General features: G+C 46.4%; 1 protein-coding gene across 1 annotated transcript in view; it reads right to left on the reverse strand.

The window, feature by feature from the left end:
* Positions 1-22533, reverse strand: part of IRAG2 (inositol 1,4,5-triphosphate receptor associated 2) — a 224946-nt gene that overhangs the window by 36712 nt on the left and 165701 nt on the right. The window contains exons 20-27 of the mRNA XM_038771719.1: positions 21844-21890; positions 20717-20781; positions 19276-19389; positions 18205-18269; positions 14190-14250; positions 11059-11122; positions 10385-10412; positions 1906-2046 (exon numbers count right to left, since the gene is read on the reverse strand). Of these exons, the coding sequence (XP_038627647.1) occupies positions 1906-2046; positions 10385-10412; positions 11059-11122; positions 14190-14250; positions 18205-18269; positions 19276-19389; positions 20717-20781; positions 21844-21890 (585 nt within the window). The remainder of the gene's footprint in view (positions 1-1905; positions 2047-10384; positions 10413-11058; positions 11123-14189; positions 14251-18204; positions 18270-19275; positions 19390-20716; positions 20782-21843; positions 21891-22533) is intronic.

Here is a 22533-nt window from a genome sequence, read left to right on the forward strand (position 1 = left end):
GCCTGGTAACCAGAAGGTCCTGGGTTCTAATCATCATCATCATCATCATCAATCGTATTTATTGAGCGCTTACTATGTGCAGAGCACTGTACTAAGCGCTTGGGAAGTACAAATTGGCAACATATAGAGACAGTCCCTACCCAGCAGTGGGCTCATCTCTGCCACCTGTCTGCTGTGTAACCTCAGGCAAGTCGCTATGCCTCCCTGCGCCTCAGTTCCCTCGTCTAATGGGAGAAGAAGCGTGGCTCAGTGGAAAGAGCACAGGTTTTGGAGTCACAGGTCATGGGTTCAAATCCCGGCTCCACCAACTGTCAGCTGTGTGACTTTGGGCAAGTCACTTAACTTCTCTGTGCCTCAGTTACCTCAGCTGTAAAATGGGGATTAAGACTGAGAGCCCCCCCCACCCCCCCCCGCCGTGGGACAACCTGATCACCTTGTAACCTCCCCAGCGCTTAGAACAGTGCTTTGCACATAGTAATCGCTTAATAAATGCCATTATAAAATAAAATAAATGCCATCATTATTATTGGAGAAGCAGCGTGGCTCAGTAGAAAGAGCTCGGGCTTTGGAGTCAGAGGCTGACTGGAGTCAGAGGCTAACTGAGGCTCCGGGAAGTGAAGCGACTTGCCCAAGGTCACACAGCAGACATGTGGTGGAGCTGGATTCGAACCCACGGCCTCCGACTCCAAAGCCCATGTTCTTTCCACTGAGTCAGAGGTCATGGGTTCAAATCCCAGCTCCGCCAACTGTCAGCTGTGTGACTTTGGGCAAGTCACTTCACTTCTCTGTGCCTCAGTTACCTCAGCTGTAAAATGGGGATTAAGACTGTGAACCCCTTGTGGGACAACCTAATCACCTTGTAACTTCCCCAGCACTTAGAACAGTGCTTTGCACATAGTGAGCACTTAATAAACGCTATAAAAAAAATAATGGGGATTTAGACTGTGAGCCCCTATGGGACAGGGACTGTGTCCAACCTGTTCACCCTATAACTACCCCAGTTAATCATAATAATTATAATAATAACGGTGATGGAATTTGTTAAGCACTTACTATGTGCCAAGCACCGTTCTAAGCACTGGGGTAGATACAAAGACATCAGGTTGTCCCACGTGGGGCTCACAGGCTTAATCCCCATTTTACAGATGAGGTAACGGAGAAGTTAAGTGATTTGCCCAAGGTCACATAGCAGACAAGTGGTGGAGCCGGAATTAGAACCCACATCCTCTGACTCCCAAGCCCGGGCTCTTTCCATGAGAAGCAGTGTGGCTCAGTGGAAAAATAAATAATAATAATAATAATGGCATTTATTAAGTGCTTACTATGTGCAGAGCACTGTTCTAAGCGCTGGGGGGGGATACAAGGTGATCAAGTTGTCCCATGTGGGGCTCACAGTTTTAATCCCCATTTTACAGATGAGGAAACTGAGGCTCCGAGAAGTGAAGCGACTTGCCCAAGGTCACACAGCAGACATGTGGCGGAGCTGGATTCGAACCCACGACCTCCGACTCCAAAGCCCGGGCTCTTTCCACCGAGTCAGAGGTCATGGGTTCAAATCCCGGCTCCACCCCTTGACACCTGTGTGACTTTGGGCAAGTCACTTCACTTCTCTGTGCTTCAGTTACCTCATCTGTAAAAGGGGGATTAAGACTGTGAGCCCCCCTGTGGGACAACCTGATCATTTTGTAACCTCCCCGGTGCTTAGAACAGTGCTTTGCACATAGTAAGCACTGAATAAATGCCATTATTATTATTATTATTATTATTTCCACTAAACCATGCTGCTTCTCTTAGTAGAGTGCCTGGCACATAGTAAGCGCTTAACAAATACCATTAAAAAAAAATGGCATTTATTGAGCGTTCACTGTATCCTTTACTGAGTGAGGAAGGAGCAGAGGGCCGAACCTGGAGGAGCTGCAGGCAATTGGTGATCTCCTTCTTCAGATTTTCCTCAGCCAGGTCACGGGATCGCTCCTCCACTTTCACCCTCTTCTCCAAGGTGAAGCGGTCGCACTTGAATCCCAGGGACAACCGAAGAAACTCGGCCTGTTGGAGCAAACAAAGTCATGTTTGGGGATGGATGAGACCAAAAATGTCACTCCTTCCACCATAAACATGAGAACATAATAATAATAATAATAATAATAATAATATAGGCAGCGTGGATTAGTGGAAAGAGCCTGGGCTTGGGAATCAGAGGTTGTGGATTCTAATCCTGGCTCCACCACTTGTCTGCTGTGTGACCTTGGGGAAGTCACTTAACTTCTCTGTGCCTAAGTTGCCTCATCTATAATAATAATAATAATAATAATAATAATCATGGTATTTGTTAAGCGCTTACTATGTGCAAAGCACTGTTCTAAGCGCTGGGGAAGTAACAAGACGATCAGGTTGTCCCACGGGGGGCTCACAGTTTTAATCCCCATTGTACAGAAGGGGTAAAATGGGGATGAGGATGTGGGACAACCTGATTACCCTGCATCTACCCCAGTGCTCAGAACAGTGCTTGAAACACAGTAAGTGCTTAACAAATACCATTATTATTATTATTATTATCATTCATTCAATTGCATTAATTGAGCGCTTACTATGTGCAAATTATTGTACTAAGCGTTTGGGAGAGGGCAATTCGACAATAAACAGATACACTCCCTACCCACAATGAGCTTAGAGGGGAAGACAGACATTATCATTGTTATTAATTCAATCATATTTATTGAGTGCTTCCTGCCTGCAAAGCACCGTACTAAGTGCTTGGGAAAGTATAAAATAAAAACAGACATTTCTGCCCACGATGAGCTCTAATAATAATAATGATAATGATACTTGTTAAGAGCTTACTAGCACTTTTAGTGTTATAAAAGTTGGGATAGATACAGGTTAATTAGGTCAGACACAGTCGTTGTCCCACAGGGGGTTCCCACTCTTATCCCCATTTTACAGATGAGGTAACTGAGGGACAGTGTTAAGAGCTTCCTAGCACTTTTAGTGTTATAAAAGTTGGGATAGATACAAGTTAATTAGGTCAGACACAGTCCCTGTCCCACAGGGCGTTCCCACTCTTATCCCCATTTTACAGATGAGGTAACTGAGGGACAGTGTTAAGAGCTTACTAGCACTTTTAGTGTTATAAAAGTTGGGATAGATACAGGTTAATTAGGTCAGACACAGTCCCTGTCCCACAGGGGGTTCCCACTCATCCCCATTTTACAGATGAGGTAACTGAGGGACAGAGAAGGGACTTGCCCAAGGTCAGGCAGCAAACATGTGGCAGAGCCGGGATTAGAATCCAGGTCCTTCTGATTCCCAGGCCTGGGTTCTAGCCACTAATCCCTGTAGACAACTGTAAATTCATTGTGTGCAGGGATTGTGTCTACCAACTCTGTTGTATTCATTCATTCAATCGTATTTATTGAGCGCTCACTGTGTGCAGAGCACTGGACTAAGCGCTTGGAAAGTACAATTCAGCAACAGGGACAGTCCCTGCCCACAGGCTCACAGTCTAGAAGGGAGGAGACAGACATCAAAACAAGGAAACAGGCATCATTAACATGATCAATAAAAAGAAATAGAATTAGAGATATATATACACATCAGAACACACACAGTCTTTTAGACTGTGAGCCCACTGATGGGTAGGGACTGTCTCTATATGTTGCCAATTTGTACTTCCCAAGCGCTTAGTACAGTGCTCTGCACACAGTAAGCGCTCAATAAATACGATTGATGATAAAACAGGCATTAATATAAATAGAATTATAGATATGTACATCTCTGCACATGTGCTGTGGTGGGGGGGGAGAGGAAAGGGAGAGAGTCAGGGAGGGGGAGCAGAGGAAAAGGGGGGCTCAGTCTGGGAAGGCCTCCTGAAGGAGGTGAGCTCTCAGTAGGGCTTTGAAGGGGGAAGAGAGCTAGCTTGGAGGATGGGAGGAGGGAGGGCATTCATTCATTCATTCAGTCGGATTTATTGAGCGCTTACTGTGTGCAGAGCACTGTACTGAGCACTTGGGAAGTCCAAATCGGCAACATATAGAGACAGTCCCTACCCAACAACGGGCTCACAGTCTAGAAGGGGGAGACAGACAACAAAACAAAACCAGGCCAGAGGTAGGACGTGGGCCAGGGGAGAACGAGGCACAGGGAAGAGATTAATTGCATTGTATTTTCCCATGCCCTTGGTACAGTGCTCTGCACACAGTAAGTGCTCAGCAAATACCATTGAGGATCAATCAATCAATCATATTTATTGAGCACTTACTGTGTGCAGAGCACTGTAGTAAGCGCTTGGGAAGTACAAGTTGGCAACACATAGAGCCAGTCCCTACCCAACAGCGGGCTCACAGTCTAGAAGGGGGAGACAGAGAACAAAACCAAACATGCTAACAAAATAAAATAAGTAGAATAGATATGTACAAGTAAGATAAATAAATAGAGTAATAAATATGTACAAACATATATACAGGTGCTGTGGGGAAGGGAAGGAGGTAAGATGGGGGGGATGGAGAGGGGGACGAGGGGGAGAGGAAGGAAGGGGCTCAGTCTGGGGAGGCCTCCTGGAGGAGGTGAGCTCTCAGTAGGGCGATGATGATAGGACTCACAGTCTAAGACTATAAACTTGCTGTGGGTGGGGACTGGGTCTCCCAACTCTGTTATATTGCACTGTCCCAAGTGTTTAGTATAGTGCTCTGCACACAGTAAGCGCTCAATAAATGCAATTGAATGAATAAATGAATAGCAGGGACGGCATCCAACCCTATTACCTTGTATCCACCCCAGCGCTTAGTACGGTGCCCGGCACACAGTAAACACTTAACACATAGCACAGTTCTTCTTCTTATTATTGTTAAACCTGAGAGCTGACAACTGGTGGGAAGGGACTAATGGGGGTGAGAGCAGGGTGCTCTCTGCCTCTCGCCCTTTCGGGTCTCTGCCCGCCGGATTTCCGCGGGGGCGGTGGATGGGACGAGCGTGGAGGTACGCAGGGATTCGGCACCTTGAAAAAACCCATGCAAGAACTCAGGGGAAGCAGCGTGGCTCAGTGGAAAGAGCATGGGCTTTGGAGTCAGAGGTCAGGGGTTCAAATCCCAGCTCTGCCAACTGTCAGCTGTGTGACTTTGGGCAAGTCACTTCACTTCTCTGGGCCTCAGTTCCCTCATCTGGAAAATGGGGATTAAGACTGTGAGCCCCCCCGTGGGACAACCTGATCACCTTGTAACCTCCCCAGTGCTTAGAACAGCGCTTTGCCCATAGTAAACGCTTAATAAATGTCATTATTATTATCTTCGGCCATCGACTAGACCAGGAACGCGTTTTGGGGAGGGAATGTGTTGCTTATTGGACTGAACTCTCCCCCAGAGCAGCCTGGCTTAGTGGCAAGAGCCCGGGAGCAAAAGGACGTGGGTTCTAATACTGCCTCTGCCACTTGTCTGCTGTGTGACCTTAGGCAAGTCACTTTACTTCCTCTGGGCCTCAGTTACCTAATCTGTAAAATGGGGATTAAGACTGTGAGCCCCCCGTGGGACCATTTTAAGTGGGGGAAGAAAATGGCTAAACAAACAAAAATATTCTAGACTGTAAGACAGTTGTGGACCGGGATTGTCTCAATCGTATTTATTGAGTGCTTACCGTGTGCAGAGTACTGTACTAAGTGCTATTGCTGAATTGTACTTTCCAAGTGCTTAGTATAGTGCTCTGCACACAGTAAGCGCTCAATAAATGTGATTGAATGAATGAATGAATGACAACTTGCTTACCTGGTATCTCCCCCAGCGCTTAGAACAGTGCTTGGCATAAAGTAAGTGCTTAAGAAATACCGTAATTATTATTATTGTTAGTAAGGTACTCTGCTCACAATAAGTGCTCAATAAATACAACTGAAGGAATGAATAAGCACTTGCCAGCCAAACAGCTTGGTAGCCACACTGGTGGCAGGCAGCTGGGATCAGCACAAGGCAGCGTGGGCTAGTGGAAAGAGCACAGGCCTTGGAATCAGAGGACCTGGGTTCTAATCACAGCTCTGTCATTCGTCTGCTTTGTGACCTTGGACAAGTCGCATGGCTTCTCTGGGCCTCAGTTCCCTCATCCTTAAAGCGGAGATTCAATTCCTGTTTCCCCGCCTACTTAGATTGTGAGCCCCATGTGGAACCTGATGATCTATATGTCGCCAACTTGTACTTCCCAAGTGCTTAGTACAGTGCTCTGCACACAGTAAGTGCTCAATAAATTCATTCCTTCATTCATTCAATCGTATTTATTGAGCGCTTACTGTGCGCAGAGCACTGTACTAAGTGCTTGGGAAGTCCAAGTCGGCAACATATAGAGACGGTCCTTACCCAACAGTGGGCTCACAGCCTAGAAGGGGGAGACAGAGAACGAAACAAAACATATTAACAAAGTAATAATAATAATAATGATGGCATTTGTTAAGCGCTTACTATGTGTAGAGCACTGTTCTAAGCGCTGGGGGGGTTACAAGGTGATCAAGTTGTCCCACGTGGGGCTCACAGTCTTAATTCCCATTTTACAGAAGAGGGAACTGAGGCTCAGAGAAGTTAAGTGACTTGCCCAAGGTCACACAGCAGACATGTGGCGGAGCTGGAATTCGAACCCATGACCTCTGACTCCAAAGCCCGTGCTCTTTCCAATGAGCCACGCTGCTTCTCTTAAAAGTAAAATAGATAGAATAGATGTGAGCCCACTGTTGGGTAGGGACTGTCTCTATATGTTGCCAATTTGTACTTCCCAAGCGCTTAGTACAGTGCTCTGCACATAGTAAGTGCTCGATAAATACGATTGATGATGATGATGATGTACAAGTAAATAAATAAATAAATAAATAATGTGATTGAATGAATGAATGAATGAATCTTGTATCTACTCCAGTGCTTAGACAGTGCTTGGCACATAATACACGTGGTCCAGCCACTTTGGAACTTGAGGGCAGCCCGGGCCGCCGTTGTCTAGCATCCACGGCTGCTGGGGCGGCCCGCATTTCCCGGATCCAGGCATCGGATGAGGCCGGGCCTGGGACTGGGCCTGATTCCGCCCGACAAACTGGGGCGGTCGGCAGCAACCTTCCCAAAATGTGTCGGGATCCATACGCTGCAGCCCTACTGAGAGCTCACCTCCTCCAGGAGGCCTTCCCAGACTGAGCCCCTTCCTTCCTCTCCCCCTCGTCCCCCTCTCCATTCCCCCCATCTTACCTCCTTCCCTTCCCCACAGCACCTGCATATATGTATATATGTTTGTACATATTTGTTACTCTATTTATTTACTTGTACATATCTATTCTATTTATTTTGTTAGTATGTCTGGTTTTGTTCTCTGTCTCCCCCTTTTAGACTGTGAGCCCACTGTTGGGTAGGGACTGTCTCTATATGTTGCCAACTTGTACTTCCCAAGCGCTTAGTACAGTGTTCTGCACACAGTAAGCGCTCAATAAATACGATTGATGATGATGATGATGATGACCTGAGCCCCCCTGCCAGAGGCTGCCACCAGCAGAGTCCACTAAGGGCTATTTCTCCCACCCCCAGGGGAGGAGGCCCGGGGTGGGGGGGAGAATATACAGTGGGAAAATGGGGAAGGGGGAAGTGGGAGGGAGAGAGAAGAGAGGGGGAAAAATGGGGAGAGAGGGAGAGAGAGAGAGAGAAGGGGGAGGGAATAGTAATAATATTTGTTAAGCACTTACTATGTGCAAAGCACTATTCTAAGCATTGGGGAGGATACAAGGTGATCAGATTGTCCCACGTGGGGCTCATAGTCTTCATCCCCATTTAACATCATCATCATCATCAATCGTATCTATTGAGCGCTTACTGTGTGCAGAGCACTGGTAACTGAGGCACAGAGAGGTTAATGACCTGCCCAAAGTCACACAGCTGACAATTTGGCAGTGCCGGGATTTGAACCCATGACCTCTGACTTCCAAGCCTATTTATTGATGATGTGCAGGTAGCTATAATTCTATTTATTCTAACGGTTTTGACACCTGTCTACATGTTTTGTTTTGTTGTCTGTCTCCCCCTTCTAGACAGTGAGCCTGTTGTTGGGTAGGGACCGTTTCTATATGTTGCTGACTTGTACTTCCCAAGCGCTTAGTACAGTGCTCTGCATACAGTAAGTGCTCAATAAGTATGATTGAATGAATGAATGAATAATACGGAGAAGCAGCGTGGCTAGTGGAAAGAACCTGGGTTTGGGAGTCGGAGGACGTGGGTTCTAATCCTGGTTCCACCACTTGTCTGGTGTGTGACCTTGGGCAAGTCACTTAACTTCTCTGTGCCTCAGTTACCTCATCTGTAAAATGGGGATTAAAAGTGTGAGCCCCACGAGGGACAACCTGATTACCCTATATCTACCCCAGCACTTAGAGCAGTGCTTGGCACATAGTAAGGCGCTTAACAAATACTATCATTATCATTATTATTATTATATAGTAAGCATTTAACAAATGTCACAGTTACTGTGATCAGCGCCCACATTGGTCGCTATTTTTCATTCATTCAGTCTATTTTTCCAGATTCCAGCAGGGCCATCCATGTCACCGGATGACCTAAGAGGGTCTTTGGTCAGAAACCTTTCGTGCTGAAGGCATAGCAGCAGCAGAGCCACAGGAATTCTCCCTCTGACTTTTTCCTGTTTCTGCACCAAACAGAAACTCCTTATGATCGCTTTAAAGCCCTCCATCCTCTTGCCCCCTCCTATCTCACCTCGCTACTCTCCTATTCCAACCCAGCCCACAGAACTTGCTCCTGTAATGCCAACCACTTAACTTCTCTGGGCCTCAGTTACCTCATCTGTAAAATGGGGATTAAGACTGTGAGCCCCCCGTGGGACAACCTGATCACCCTGTATCCTCCCCAGCGCTTAGAACAGTGCTTTGCACATAGTAAGTGCTTAACAAATGCCAATTATTATTATTATTATTCTTATTCTGCATCATCCTTTCTCCCTTCATTCATTCTCCCCTTCCTTCCTCTCCCCCTCCCCTTCCTTCCTCTCCCCCTCGTCCCCCTCTCCATCCCCCCATCTTACCTCCCTCCCTTCCCCACAGCACCTGTATATATGTATATATGTTTGTACGTATTTTTTTTACTCTATTTATTTATTTAATTTATTTGTACATATCTATTCTATTTTATTTTGTTAGTATGTTTGGTTTTGTTCTCTGTCTCCCCCTTTTAGACTGTGAGCCCATTGTTGGGTAGGGACTGTCTCTATATGTTGCCAATTTGTACTTCCCAAGCACTTAGTACAGTACTCTGCACATAGTAAGCGCTCAATAAATACGATTGATGGTGATGATGATGATTCATACCCCACTCCCGGCCCTACGGCACTTATGTCCACTTCTGTCATTTATTTATTTCTATTCATGTCTGCGTCCCCCTCTAGACCGTAGGCTCTTGAGGGCAGGGAATGTGTCTGTTTATTGTCGTATTGTCCTCTCCCAAATGCACAGCCCTTGGAATCAGAGGACCTGGGTTCTAATCTCAGCTCCGTCATTCGTCCGCTATGTGACCTTGGACAAGTCACGTGGCTTCTCTGGGCCTCAGTTCCCTCATCATTAAAATGGGGATTCAATCCCTGTTCTCCCACCTACTTAGATTGGAAACCCCATGTGGGACCTGATGATCTTGTATCTACCCTAGTCCTTAGAGTACTGTACTTTAGTACAGTTCATTCATTCAATCAATCGTGTTTATTGAGCGCTTACCGTGTGCAGAGCTCTGTACTAAGCGCTTGAAGTTCTCTGCACACAGTAAGCGCTCAATAAATAATAATAATAATAATTTTGGTATTTGTTAAGTGCTTACTATGTGCAAAGCACTGTTCTAAGCGCTGGGGAGGATACAGAGAAGCAGCATGGCTCAGTGGAAAGAGCACGGGCTTTGGAGTCAGAGGTCATGGGTTCATATCCCACTCTGCCAATTGTCAGCTGTGTGACTTTGGGCAAGTCACTTGACTTCTGTGCCTCAGTTACCTCATCTGTAAAATGGGGATGAAGACTGTGAGCCCCCCGTGGGACAACCTGATCACCTTGTAACCTCCCCAGGGCTTAGAACAGTGCTTTGCACATAATAAGCGCTTAATAAATACCATTATTATTATTATTATTATTATTACAAGGTGATCAGGTTGTCCCATGTGGGGCTCACAATCTTAATCCCCATTTTACAGATGAGGTAACTGAGGCCCAGAGAAGTGAAGTGACTTGCCCAAAGTCACACAGCTGACAAGCGGCGGAGCCGGGATTTGAACCCATGACCTCTGACTCCAAAGCCCGGGTTTTCCCACTGAGCCACACTGCTTCCCCAAATATGACTGATTGCTCCTCACATGAAGCCTTGGTGAATAAAAAGAGCAAAGATGAAACACTTACCTCCACTTCCTTATCATTTGGAGAAGGGCTATAGAAGTGGGAAAAAAACAAAGAGAGAGGAAAGTTACCCTCACTGATCCTGAGGACGGGGAAAAGGAATTGAGGGAAATGGGGATAGTTCCAAATTGGGGAGGGTCAATGGGGCTGGGACCCTAGGGTACAAGGGGCCCTTCCCCTCTCGCTCAGTACAGTGCTTTGCACACAGTGAGTGCTAAATAAATCATAATAATAATTATGATGGCATTTATTAAGTGCTTACTATGTGTAAAGCACTGTTTTAAGTGCTGGGGAGGTTACAAGGTGATCAGGTTGTCCCACAGGGGACTCACAGTCAGTCCCCATTTTACAGATCAGGCACAGAGAAGTGACGTGACTTGCCCAAAGTCACACAGCTGACCATTGGCGGAACCGGGATTTGAACCCATGACCACTGACTCCAAAGCCCGCGCTCTTTCCACTGAGCCATCCTGCTTCTCTACTACTGAAAGAAGTTGGGTCCTGGGGTGGGTGAATTTAGCAGCCCGGACCAAGCAGGGACAGGAGCTGTTTGGGAGCAGAGCCATCACCTTGACAAGTCGCATTCTGCTGGATTTTCCCTCTTCCTCCTCCCCTGACCCCTCTCCCCTCACGATGGCCCAGATGGCATTTTACGAACCCCCCGAACCCCAGCTTACTTGTCGCTTTGCCGGAAGTCAACCGATTTGATGGGCGTTAAAGTTTCAGGTGTCGCCGCCGTCTCTATTTGAAGTCAACGGAGGCGTTAACGTTAGGCCGAGAAAAAAGCATCCCTCCTCAGCACGCCTTGTTTGATCCGCCTCTCGACCCAGCCCATCTCAGACCGATGCATTTTTATTTTGGAATGGAATTTGTTAAGTGCTTACTATGTGTCAGACACTGTCCTAAGCGCTGAGGAAGATTCAGGTTGGATGCAGTCCTTGTCCCCCTTGGGGCTCACACTCTTAATCCCCTTTTTACAGAGGAGGGAACTGAGGCCCGGAGAGGTGAAGTGATTTGCCCAAGGTCACACAGCAGACAAGCGGTGGAGCTGGGATGGGAATTTAGGTCCTTCTGACTCCTGAGCCCGTGCTCTAACTGCTAGGTCATAATAATAATAATAATAATAATAATAATAATAATAATAATTATAATAATGGTATTTGTTAAGCACTTACTATGTGTCAAGCACTGTAGTAAGCGCTGGGGTAGATAGAAGGTAATAAGGTTGTCCCACGTGGGGCACACAGTCTTAATCCTCATTTTACAGATGAGGTAACTGAGGCACAGAGATGTTAAGTGGCTTGCCCAAGGTAACACAGCAGACAAGTGGAGGAGGGGGTTTAGAACCCATGTCCTCTGACTGTCAAGCCCGTGCTCTTGCCACTAAGCCACGCTGCTAGTCTTCACGTTCCACCAAAGCTCAGACGGATCAATGTGTTCCATCAAATAACTTTTTTTTAATGGTATTTGTTAAGTGCCTACAAAGGTCAAGCACTGTTCTAAGCACTGGGGTAAATGAAAGGTAATCAGCTCCCATCTGGGGTTCACAGTCTAAGTAGGAGGGAGAAAAGGGATTGAATTCCCCAGTTTGAAGATGAGGTGATTGAGACACAGAGAAGTGGCTTGCCCAAGGTCACAGAGTAGATAAGTGGCAGAGTCAGGATTAGAACCCAGATCCTTTGACTCTCAGGACAGTACTCTCTTTCCACTAGACCACACTGCTTCTTCAATCCATCAATCAGTGGTATTATTAAACACTTACTATTTGCAGAGCACAGTACTAAATGCTTTGGAGATTACAATACAACAGAATTGAGAATCAGCGTGGCTCAGTGGAAAGAGTACGGGCTTTGGAGTCAGAGGTCATGGGTTCAAATCCTGGCTCCACCAATTGTCAGCTGTGTGACTTTGGGCAAGTCACTTCACTTCTCTGGGCCTCAGTTACCTCATCTGGAAAATGGGGATTAAGACTGTGAGCCCCTCTTGGGACAACCTGATCACTTTGAAACCACCCCAGCGCTTAGAACAGTGCTTTGCACATAGTAAGCGCTTAATAAATGCCATTATTATTATAACTAGAAGTCACTCTCCCTGCTTATAATGGGTTCATTGTCTGGAGGCTTCAGGGGAGAAAGAGATAGAAAGAGAAAGAGAATGAGTGTGAGTGTATCTGTCTCTTTCTACTTCTAGACTGTGACTGTAAGGATTGTCTCTGTTGCCAAATTGTACTTTCCAAGCGCTTAGTACAGTGCTCTGCACACAGTAAGTGCTCAATAAATATGACTGACTGAATGAATTTTTCTCTCCCTCTCTCTCACGCCCATCACTCTCAGACAAGATGGAAGTTTTGGTTACTGGATCAGCCCACCTTCTCGGGATTCCAAACTAATGGAAAATTCCTGTTATGCCAGCCACCTTCTAAGCGTTGGAGGCAAGAGAGAAAAGAGTCATTTTGGCCTAGTGGAAAGAGCCCAGGTTTGGGAGTCAGAACAACCTGGGTTCTAATCCCGGCTACATCACGTACCTGCTGTGTGATCATGGGTAAGTCACTTCACTTCTCTCTGCCTCAGTTCCCTTGTCTTCAGAATAGGGGTTCAATACCTGTTCTTCCTCCTCCTTGGACTGTAAGCCCCATGTGGGATCTGCTTATCTTCTAACTAATAATAATAATAATAATAATGATGGCATTTGTTAAGCACTCAGTACAGCACTTGGCACACAGGAAGTGTTTAACAAAAAACACAATTATTATTATTATTATCATCACCTCCACTGCTTGGCATATATAAGGGGTTAAATATCATCATCCATTAGCTCCCTGAGGGCAGATATCAATTCCACCAAATCCATTCATTCGTATTTATTGAGCACTTACTGTGTGCAGAGCACTGTACTAAGCTTTTATAGCTTATAGCTACAGCTAAGTGCTTACAAAATCTATTGCATTGCATCAATCAACGATATTAATCAAGTGTTGAGCACCGTATGAAGAACATTTGGGAAAATACAATATAACGCCATTGACAAACACAATCCTTGACCACAAGGAGTTTTCAGTCTAGAGGGGGAGGTAAATATTAAAATAGATTGCAAATTGTCCCCTTCCATGCACTCAGTACAGCGTGGCTCAGTGGAAAGAGCCCGGGCTTGGGAGTCAGAGGTCATGGGTTCTAATCCCGGCTCCACCACTTGTCAGCTGCGCTACTTTGGGCAAGTCACTTAACTTCTCTGTGCCTCAGTTAGCTCATCTGTAAAATGGGGATTAAGACTGTGAGCCCCTCGTGGGACAACCTGATCACCTTGTAACCCCCCAGTGCTTAGAACAGTGCTTTGCACATAGTAAGCGCTTAACAAATACCATTATTATTATATTATTATTACTCTATCCACACTCAGTGCTCAATAAATACCACCAAACGATGGATCCCAATCAAGGTATTGTTGCCTAGATCACTAGTCTATGACCCAGTAGAAAGAGCCCGGGTCAGGAGTCAGTGGATTTGGATTCTAATCCCAATTGTACCACTTTGCTGTGTGACCTTGGATGCATCATTTCATTTTTCTGTCCCTCAGTTTCTTTATCTGTAAAACGGGGATTCTTCCCCATTCTGTTCTCCCCCTTGACTCACTTGTACCTGCCCCAGTGCTTAGAGCAGTGCTAGACACCGAGTAAATGCCAAATACCGTAATAAATAATGAATAATTCTCCCAATTAGACCTGGCCCCGCATAAAAGCAGCCCCGCAGAGATGCTGAGTGGGGAACCAACTACAGCAAGGCCTCGCAGTAGCTGGAGCGATTCTCCTCACCTTCCGCCGTCGAAGCTTTCTCTTTATTCTCTTCTGCCGCTTTCATCTCCGTCTTCGTTTCCTAAGATTCATTTTAAAATAAAATGTCATTTCCCAAGAGACGCGAGCAGAGCCGGGAGGCGGATGTACACTTGAGGATCTTGAGGGAGCTGTTGTTTGGGTCGGGACCGTCTCTATATGTTGCCGATTGGTACTTCCCAATAATAATAATAATAATAATAACATTTATTAAGCACTTACTATGTGCAAAGCACTGTTCTAAGCGCTGGGGAATTTACAAGGTGACCAGGTTGTCCCACGTGGGGCTCACAGTCTTAATCCCCATTTTACAGAGGAGGTAACTGAGGCCCAGAGAAGTGAAGTGACTTGCCCAAAGTCACACAGCTAAGTGGCAGAGCCGGGATTTGAACCCATGACCTCTGACTTCAAAGCCCGGGCTCTTTCCGCTGAGCCACGCTGCTTCCCAAGAGCTTAGTACAGTGCTCTGCACACAGTAAGTGCTCAATAAATACGATTGAATGAATGAGTGAATGAATGAATTCACTCACTGAGGGGAAGCAGTGTGGCTCAGTGGAAAGAGCATGGGCTTTGGAGTCGGGGGCTGTGGGTTCAAATTCTGGCTCTGCCGCTTGACAGCTGTGTGACTTTGGGCAAGTCACAACTTCTCTGGGCCACAGTTCCCTCATCTGTAAAATGGGGATGAAGACTGTGAGCCCCATGTGGGACAACCTGATTACCTTGTATCTTCCCCAGTGCTTAGAACAGTGCTTGGCACATAGTAAGCGCTTAACAAATACCAACATTATTATTATTATTATTATTGTTGTTGTTATGAATTTTCATCTTTTTCAATTCAGGGATGGGTCAGTGGGAGCAGTGGGGTTTTGTGGTGTGAAACGCGGTCCTCTCAGGCAGGAAGGGGAGGGCCAAGGAATGAGTGAGTTTGGGGGATAGGGACTGGGCCAGGAAGGGGTGAGTGGGACCTAAAAGCATAGTAATAATAATAATAATAATTATGGTATTTGTTAAATGCTTATTATGTACCAGACAATGTACTAAGCACCGGGGTGCTTACCGAGTGCAGAGCACCATTCTAAGGACTTGGGAGATCACAATACAACAATAAACAGACACGCTCCCGGCCCACAGTGAGCTTACAGTTCAGAGGGGGAGACAGACATGAATAGAAATCAATAAATGACAGATATGGACACAAGTGGTGTGGGGCTGGGACAGGGGGATGAAGGAAGGGAACTTAGTACAGTGCTCTGCACACAGTAAGTGCTCAATAAATACGATTGATTGAGTCAGCATGACACTGGAGGGAGAGAGAGAAGAGGAAAGGAGGGTGCAGTGAGGGAAGCCCTCTTGGAAGAGATATTCCCCTTCTATTGCCCATCTCCATCCACCCCCTTGGAGAAATCATTCTCTCCCATGGTTTCAACTTAATAATAATACTAATGGTATTTGTTAAGTGCTTACTATGTGCCAGACACTGTACTAAGCCCTGGGGTGAACATAAGCAAATCAGGTTGGACCCAATCCCTGTCCCCTGTGGAGCTCACAGTCTCCATCCCCATTTTCCAGATGAGAGAACTGAGGCCCAGAGAAGGGAAGTGACTTGCCCAAGGTCCCATCCTCTTACTGTGGGGGTTCCCCAAGGTTCAGTGCTTGGTCCCCTTCTGTTCTCAATCTACACGCACTCCCTTGGTGACCTCATTCGCTCCCACGGCTTCAACTATCATCTCTAGGCTGATAACACCCAGATCTCCATCTCTGCCCCTGCTCTCTCCCCCTCCCTCCAGGCTCGCATCTCCTCCTGCCTTCAGGACACCTCCATCTGGATGTCTGCCCGCCACCTAAAGCTCAACATGTCGAAGACTGAACTCCTTGTCTTCCCTCTCAAACCCTGCCCTCTCCCTGACTTTCCCATCTCTGTTGACGGCACTACCATCCTTCCCGTCTCACAAGCCCCCAACCTTGGTGTCATCCTCGACTCCGCTCTCTCATTCAGCCCTCACATCCAAGCCGTCACCAAAACCTGCCGGTCTCAGCTTCGCAACATTGTCAAGATCCGCCCCTTCCTCTCCATCCATACCGCTACCCTGCTCATTCAAGCTCTCATCCTATCCTGTCTGGACTACTGCATCAGCCTTCTTTCTGATCTCCCATCCTCGTGTCTCTCTCCACTTCAATCCATACTTCATGCTGCTGCCCGGATTCTCTTTGTCCAGAAACACTCTGGGCATGTTACTCCCCTCCTCAAAAATCTCCAGTGGCTACCAATCAACCTGCGCATCAGGCAGAAACTCCTCACCCTGGGCTTCAAGGCTGTCCATCCCCTCGCCCCCTCCTACCTCACCTCCCTTCTCTCCTTCTACTGCCCAGCCCGCACCCTCCGCTCCTCCGCCGCTAATCTCCTCACCGTACCTCGTTCTCGCCTGTCCCGCCGTCGACCCCTGGCCCACGTCATCCCCCGGGCCTGGAATGCCCTCCCTCTGCCCATCCGCCAAGCTAGCTCTCTTCCTCCCTTCAAGGCCCTGCTGAGAGCTCACCTCCTCCAGGAGGCCTTCCCAGACTGAACCCCTTCCTTCCTCTCCCCCTCATCCCCCTCTCCATCCCCCATCTTACCTCCTTCCCTTCCCCACAGCACCTGTATATATGTATATATGTTTGTATATATTTATTACTCTATTTATTTATTTATTTATTTTACTTGTACATATGTATTCTATTTATTTTATTTTGTTAGTATGTTTGGTTTTGTTCTCTGTCTCCCCCTTTTAGACTGTGAGCCCACTGTTGGGTAGGGACTGTCTCTATATGTTGCCAATTTGTACTTCCCAAGCGCTTAGTACAGTGCTCTGCTCACAGTTAGCGCTCAATAAATACGATTGATGATGATGATGATGATGACAAGTGGCAGAGGTGGGATTAGAAGCCATGATCCATGACTCCCATGCCTGGGCTCTAGCCACTAGGCCATGCTGCTTCTCCCTCTATGCACCTCCATCTCCAGCCTCGATCTCTGGCCTTCTCTGTAGCCTTGCATTCCTACCTGCCATCAGGTCACCTCTACTTGGATGTCCCACTGATACCAGAAACTCAGTACGTCCCCAACTAAATTATCTTCCCTTCCAAACGCTCCCCTTTCCCCCGCTTTCCCATTACTGTAGACAATACCACCATCCCCGTCTCCCAAACCCACAGCCTTGGCATTATCTTCGTGTCCACACATCCAGTCACCAAATCCTGTCACTTCTACCGTCATGACATCTCCAGAATCCATTCCTTCCTCTCCCATCTGAACTGCCAATATAATAATAATAATAACAATAATGATGACACTTGTTAAGCGCTTACTATGTGCAGAGCACTGTTCTAAGTGCTGGGGGGGATACAAGGTGATCAAGTTGCCCCACGTGGGGCTCACAAATCAATCCCCATTTTACAGATGAGGTAACTCAGGCTCAGAGAAGTTAAGTGACTTGCCCAAGGTCACACAACAGACATTTGGTGGAGCCGGGATTTGAACCCATGACCTCTGACTCCAAAGCCCGGGCTCTTTTCACTGAGCCACGCTGCTTCTTCAATATTCTGGTCAGGAAGTCCTCCCTGACTAAGCCCCCCCATTTTTCTTCTTCCATTTCCTTTTGCATTGCCCTGACTTGCTCCCTCTGTTCTTTCCCCCTCCCACTTCGTTGTGGGCAGGGAATGTTTTTATTTTTGCATTGTACTATCCCAAACGTTTAGTACAGTGCTCTGCAAGGGAGAAGCCACGGGAGCAAATGAGTTCTCCAAGAGAGTGGGTTTAGTTGGAGACCCAGAACTGGAACAAATGGCTTGTAAGATTCTGCAGAAAAGGTATCTCCTCTCCCAAGTCCAGTCCACTGTCCTCTCCCCGGTGTTCAGCACAGTGCTCTGCACGCAGTAAGCATCCAATAAATGTCATTGATTAATTTCTTGAAGGGGGAACTCAATTAGCATTTCCACAACTACAGGTAGATTTCCTTACCACGTTTAATGCCGCTTGATCCTCAGCCGGGGAAGCCGGGAGGGGAGTGTTTTCATTAGCGAGGTCTGTGCCCGAGGAAAAAATGGAAAAGCGGAAAAGGTAAGGGGAGGCAATTATAGGCAGTAACGGAGCGGTTAATCTACAAAAGACGCCAATCAAAATGGGCTTTGGGGAACCATCATCATCATCATCATCATCAATCGTATTTATTGAGCGCTTACTATGTGCAGAGCACTGTACCAAGCGCTTGGGAAGTATAAATTGGCAACATATAGAGACAGTCCCTACCCAACAGTGGGCTCACAGTCTAAAAGGGGGAGACAGAGAACAAAACCAAACATACTAACAAAATAAAATAAATAGAATAGATATGTACAAATAAATTAAATAAATAAATACATAGAGTAAAAAAATATGTACAAACATATATACATATATACAGGTGCTGTGGGGAAGGGAGGGAGGTGAAACCAATCAACTTACAATACATCCAAGTCATAGCCACCCAACAGTCACTATTCCAATAGTAATAATAATAATAATTGCATTTGTTAAGTGCTTGCTAGTCTTTTAGACTGTGAGCCCACTGTTGGGTAGGGACTGTCTCTATATGTTGCCAACTTGTACTTCCCAAGCGCTTAGTACAGTGCTCTGCACACAGTAAGCACTCAATAAATACGATTGATGATGATGATGCTATGTGCCAGGCAAATTGGTAGATTCGAATGATATGGTTTTTATTGTGTGTTGGCTCTGCAGAGCATTGGACTGAGCGCTTGGAATAGTACAATACAGTCAAGTTGGTAGATTTAAATGTTATTTTTATTTTTGAACGTTTGCTCTGCAGAGCACTGTACCGAGACTTTGACAAAGTACAGTACTATAGAGTTGGCGGATTTCAATGGTATAGTGAATTTTCTTGGGCTTTTGCTCTGCAAAGCACTGTACCAAATGTTTTCTGGGGCGGGTACAATGGCGCTCGTAAACAGGATCCCTGCCCTTGGGGAATATACAGTCTAGAACGCGGAACCCTCAAAGGGAAATACTCCGTGATCCTAGTTCACGTTTTACTTCGGCTCTCTGTCGGGCTGCGGGAGAGGGGAGGTGTCCGTCCTTCCTCCTCCGGAGGCTGGGAATCCAGATCGCTGGGGGCCACGGTCAGCGTCAGCACATCCGAGTCGGAATCTGCGGAATCCGAGTGGACAGAGTTTAGACTCTTTACTCCCTTTCTTCATGCCCCCTCCCAGCCCCACACCACTGATGTCGTTTCTATTCACATCTGTCTTCCCCTCTAGACTGTAAGCTCCTTATGGGCAGGGAATGTGTCTGTTTATTTGACTTACTCCCTTTCTTCATGCCCCCTCCCAGCCCCGCACCACTGATGGATGCAGTCCCTGCTATTCATTTATTCATTCTTCCCTTCCCCACAGCACCTGTATATATGTTTGTACATATTTATTACTCTATTTATTTATTTATCTTGTACATATCTATTCTACTTATTTTATTTTGTTAGCATGTTTGGTTTTGTTCTCTGTCTCCCCCTTCTAGACTGTGAGCCCGCTGTTGGGTAGGGACTGTCTCTATGTGTTGCTGACTTGTACTTCCCAAGCGCTTAGTACAGTGCTCTGCACACAGTAAGCGCTCAATAAATATGATTGATTGATTGATTGATGTCCAGATCTATCATTTATTCGTTTCTATTCACATCTGTCTTCCCCTCTAGACTGTAAGCTCCTGGTGGCCAGGGAATGTGTCCGTTTACTGTCCTTTTGTATTTATTCAATTCATTCCATTGTATTTATTAAGCACTTACTGCGTGCAGAGCACTTTACTAAGCAGCGTGGCTCAGTGGAAAGAGCAGGGGGCTTTGGAGTCAGGGGTCATGGGTTTGAATCCCGACTCTGCCAATTGTCAGCTGTGTGACTTTGGGAAAGTCACTTCACTTCTCTGTGCCTCAGTTCCCTCATCTGTAAAATGGGGATTAAGACTGTGAACCCCCCATGGGACAACCTGATTTTTTTTCAGCGCTTAGAACAGTGCTTTGCACATAGTAAGCGCTTAACAAATACCATTATTATTACTAAAGAAATAATAAATAATTATGGTACTTGTTAAGCGCTTACTATGTGCCAAGCACTGTTCTAAGTGCTGGGGCAGATACAAGTTCATCGGGTTAGATGCAGCTCCTGTCCCACATTGGGCTCACACCCTTATTCTCCATTTTTTAAGATGAGGAAACTGAGGCCCTGAGAATTGAAGTGACTAGTCCAAGGTCACATGGCAGATGAGTGGCGGAGCCGGGATTAGAACCCATGACCTTCTGACGCCCAGGCTCAGGCTCTATTTTGCTAGGAAAGTACGATACAACAATAAACAGTGACAATCCCTGCCCACAGTGAGCTCACAGTCTAGAGGGAGGTTGTCCGCTGCCAAGCGCTCAGTACAGGGCTCTGCGCACAGGAAGCGCTCAATAAATACAAATGACTGGTTGAATGGCCCGGTGACTCACCGGTGGAGGTGACGGCGCTCTCCGTAGATGATGTGTTGTAGCCCGTGACGGGGGACGGATCCGCTCTGGCAAAATAACCCAAAGACCCCCCCGAGTCAAGACTGGAAGCTCCTTGGGAGCAGGGAATGTGTCTGTTTTATCATTCTACTGCACTCTCCCAAGTGCTTAGGACAGTGCTCTGCACACAGGAAGCGCTCAATAAATACCACTGATCAGTTGATTACTGACTCTCTGTTACGTTGGACTCTCCCAAGCACTTAGTACAGTGCTCCGCACACAGTAGCGCTCAGTAAATACCCTTGATTCCCGGATTAATAATAATGATGGTATTTGTTAAGCGATTACTATGTGCAAAGCACTGTTCTAAGCACTGAACACTGTTCTAAGCGCTGGGTTAGCAACTGTTATACTGGACTCTCCCAAGTGCTTAGTACAGCACTCTGCACACAGTAAGCGCTCAGTAAATACCATTGGTTGATTGATTGCTGACTGTTATATTGAACTCTCCCAAGCGGTTAGTACAGCACTCTGCGCACAGTAAGCACTCAATAAATACCATTGGTTGATTGATTACTGACTTATATTGAACTCTTCCAAGCATTTAGCACAGCGCTCTGTCCACAGTAAATGCTCAATAAATACCATTGATTCCCAACTCCCTTATATTGGACTCTCCCAAGCACTTAGTACAGTGCTTTGCACACAGTAAGCACCCAATAGATACCACTGATTACTGACTTATATTGGACTCTTGAAAGCACTTAGCACAGTGCTCTGCATGCAATAAGCACTTAAACACCAAAGATTACTGAGTCTGTTATATTGGACTCTCCCAAGCACTTAGTACAGTGCTCTGCACACAGTAAGCACCCACTAGATACCACTGATTACTGACTTATATTGGACTCTTGAAAGCACTTAGCTCAGTGCTCTGCATGCAATAAGCACTTAAACACCAAAGATTACTGAGTCTGTTATATAGGACTCTTCCAAGCACTTAGTACAGTGTTCTGCACATGGTAAGTGCTCAAGAAACACTATTGATCGATTATGAGAGGGCAGTCTTCTGGTGGGCCTGGAGAATTCCCTTTAAGAAGAGGAGGACGGGAAATGAACAAAAGCCAAACCTGGAATGAGAGGAGCTCCCCAAAGGTGATGACCAAGCACTATTCTCCTGGAGAAAAGGGACAGAAAGAGAATTAGGGAAGAGCACCTAAATGATAATAATAATAATATAATGATATTTGTTAAGCACTTACTATGTGCCAATCACTGTTCTAAGCACTGGGGGTAGATATAAGGTTATCAGGTTGTTCCACGTGGGGCTCACAGTCAATCCCCATTTTACAGATGAGATAACCGAGGCACAGAGAAGTGAATTGAGTTGCCCAAAGTCACACAGCTGACAAGTGGCGGAGTCAGGATTAGAACCCATGACCCCTGACTCCCAAACCCAGGTTTTTTCCACTAAACCATGCACCTTGGCTAGTCTGGGCGATTGTACGCTCAAACAAAATTCTCACCCTTTATCAAGTAACTTGAGTCATGCTCTCTCTCTGCTGCTTGGACCTCCCTCCCTCCCCTTTCCCATGTGCCAAGTGCTCTCCCCATCTTCAACGCCCTTCTTGAAATCCCGCCTCCTCCGGGAGGCCTTCTGTGATTGCTCCCTCATCTCCAGTAGCCAGCCCCTTGAGCTCCCTCCCTCTTTGAATCTGCCAAATGACTGTTCTTCCCATCTCCCCACCATGCCCTAGTGAAATCACATCTTCTCCATGAGGTCTTTCCTTAATCATCTCTCACCTCTATTTCCCTTCCCA

The sequence above is a fragment of the Tachyglossus aculeatus genome, chromosome 2, assembly GCF_015852505.1.
Source record: "Tachyglossus aculeatus isolate mTacAcu1 chromosome 2, mTacAcu1.pri, whole genome shotgun sequence".
In the NCBI taxonomy this organism is placed as follows: domain Eukaryota; kingdom Metazoa; phylum Chordata; class Mammalia; order Monotremata; family Tachyglossidae; genus Tachyglossus; species Tachyglossus aculeatus.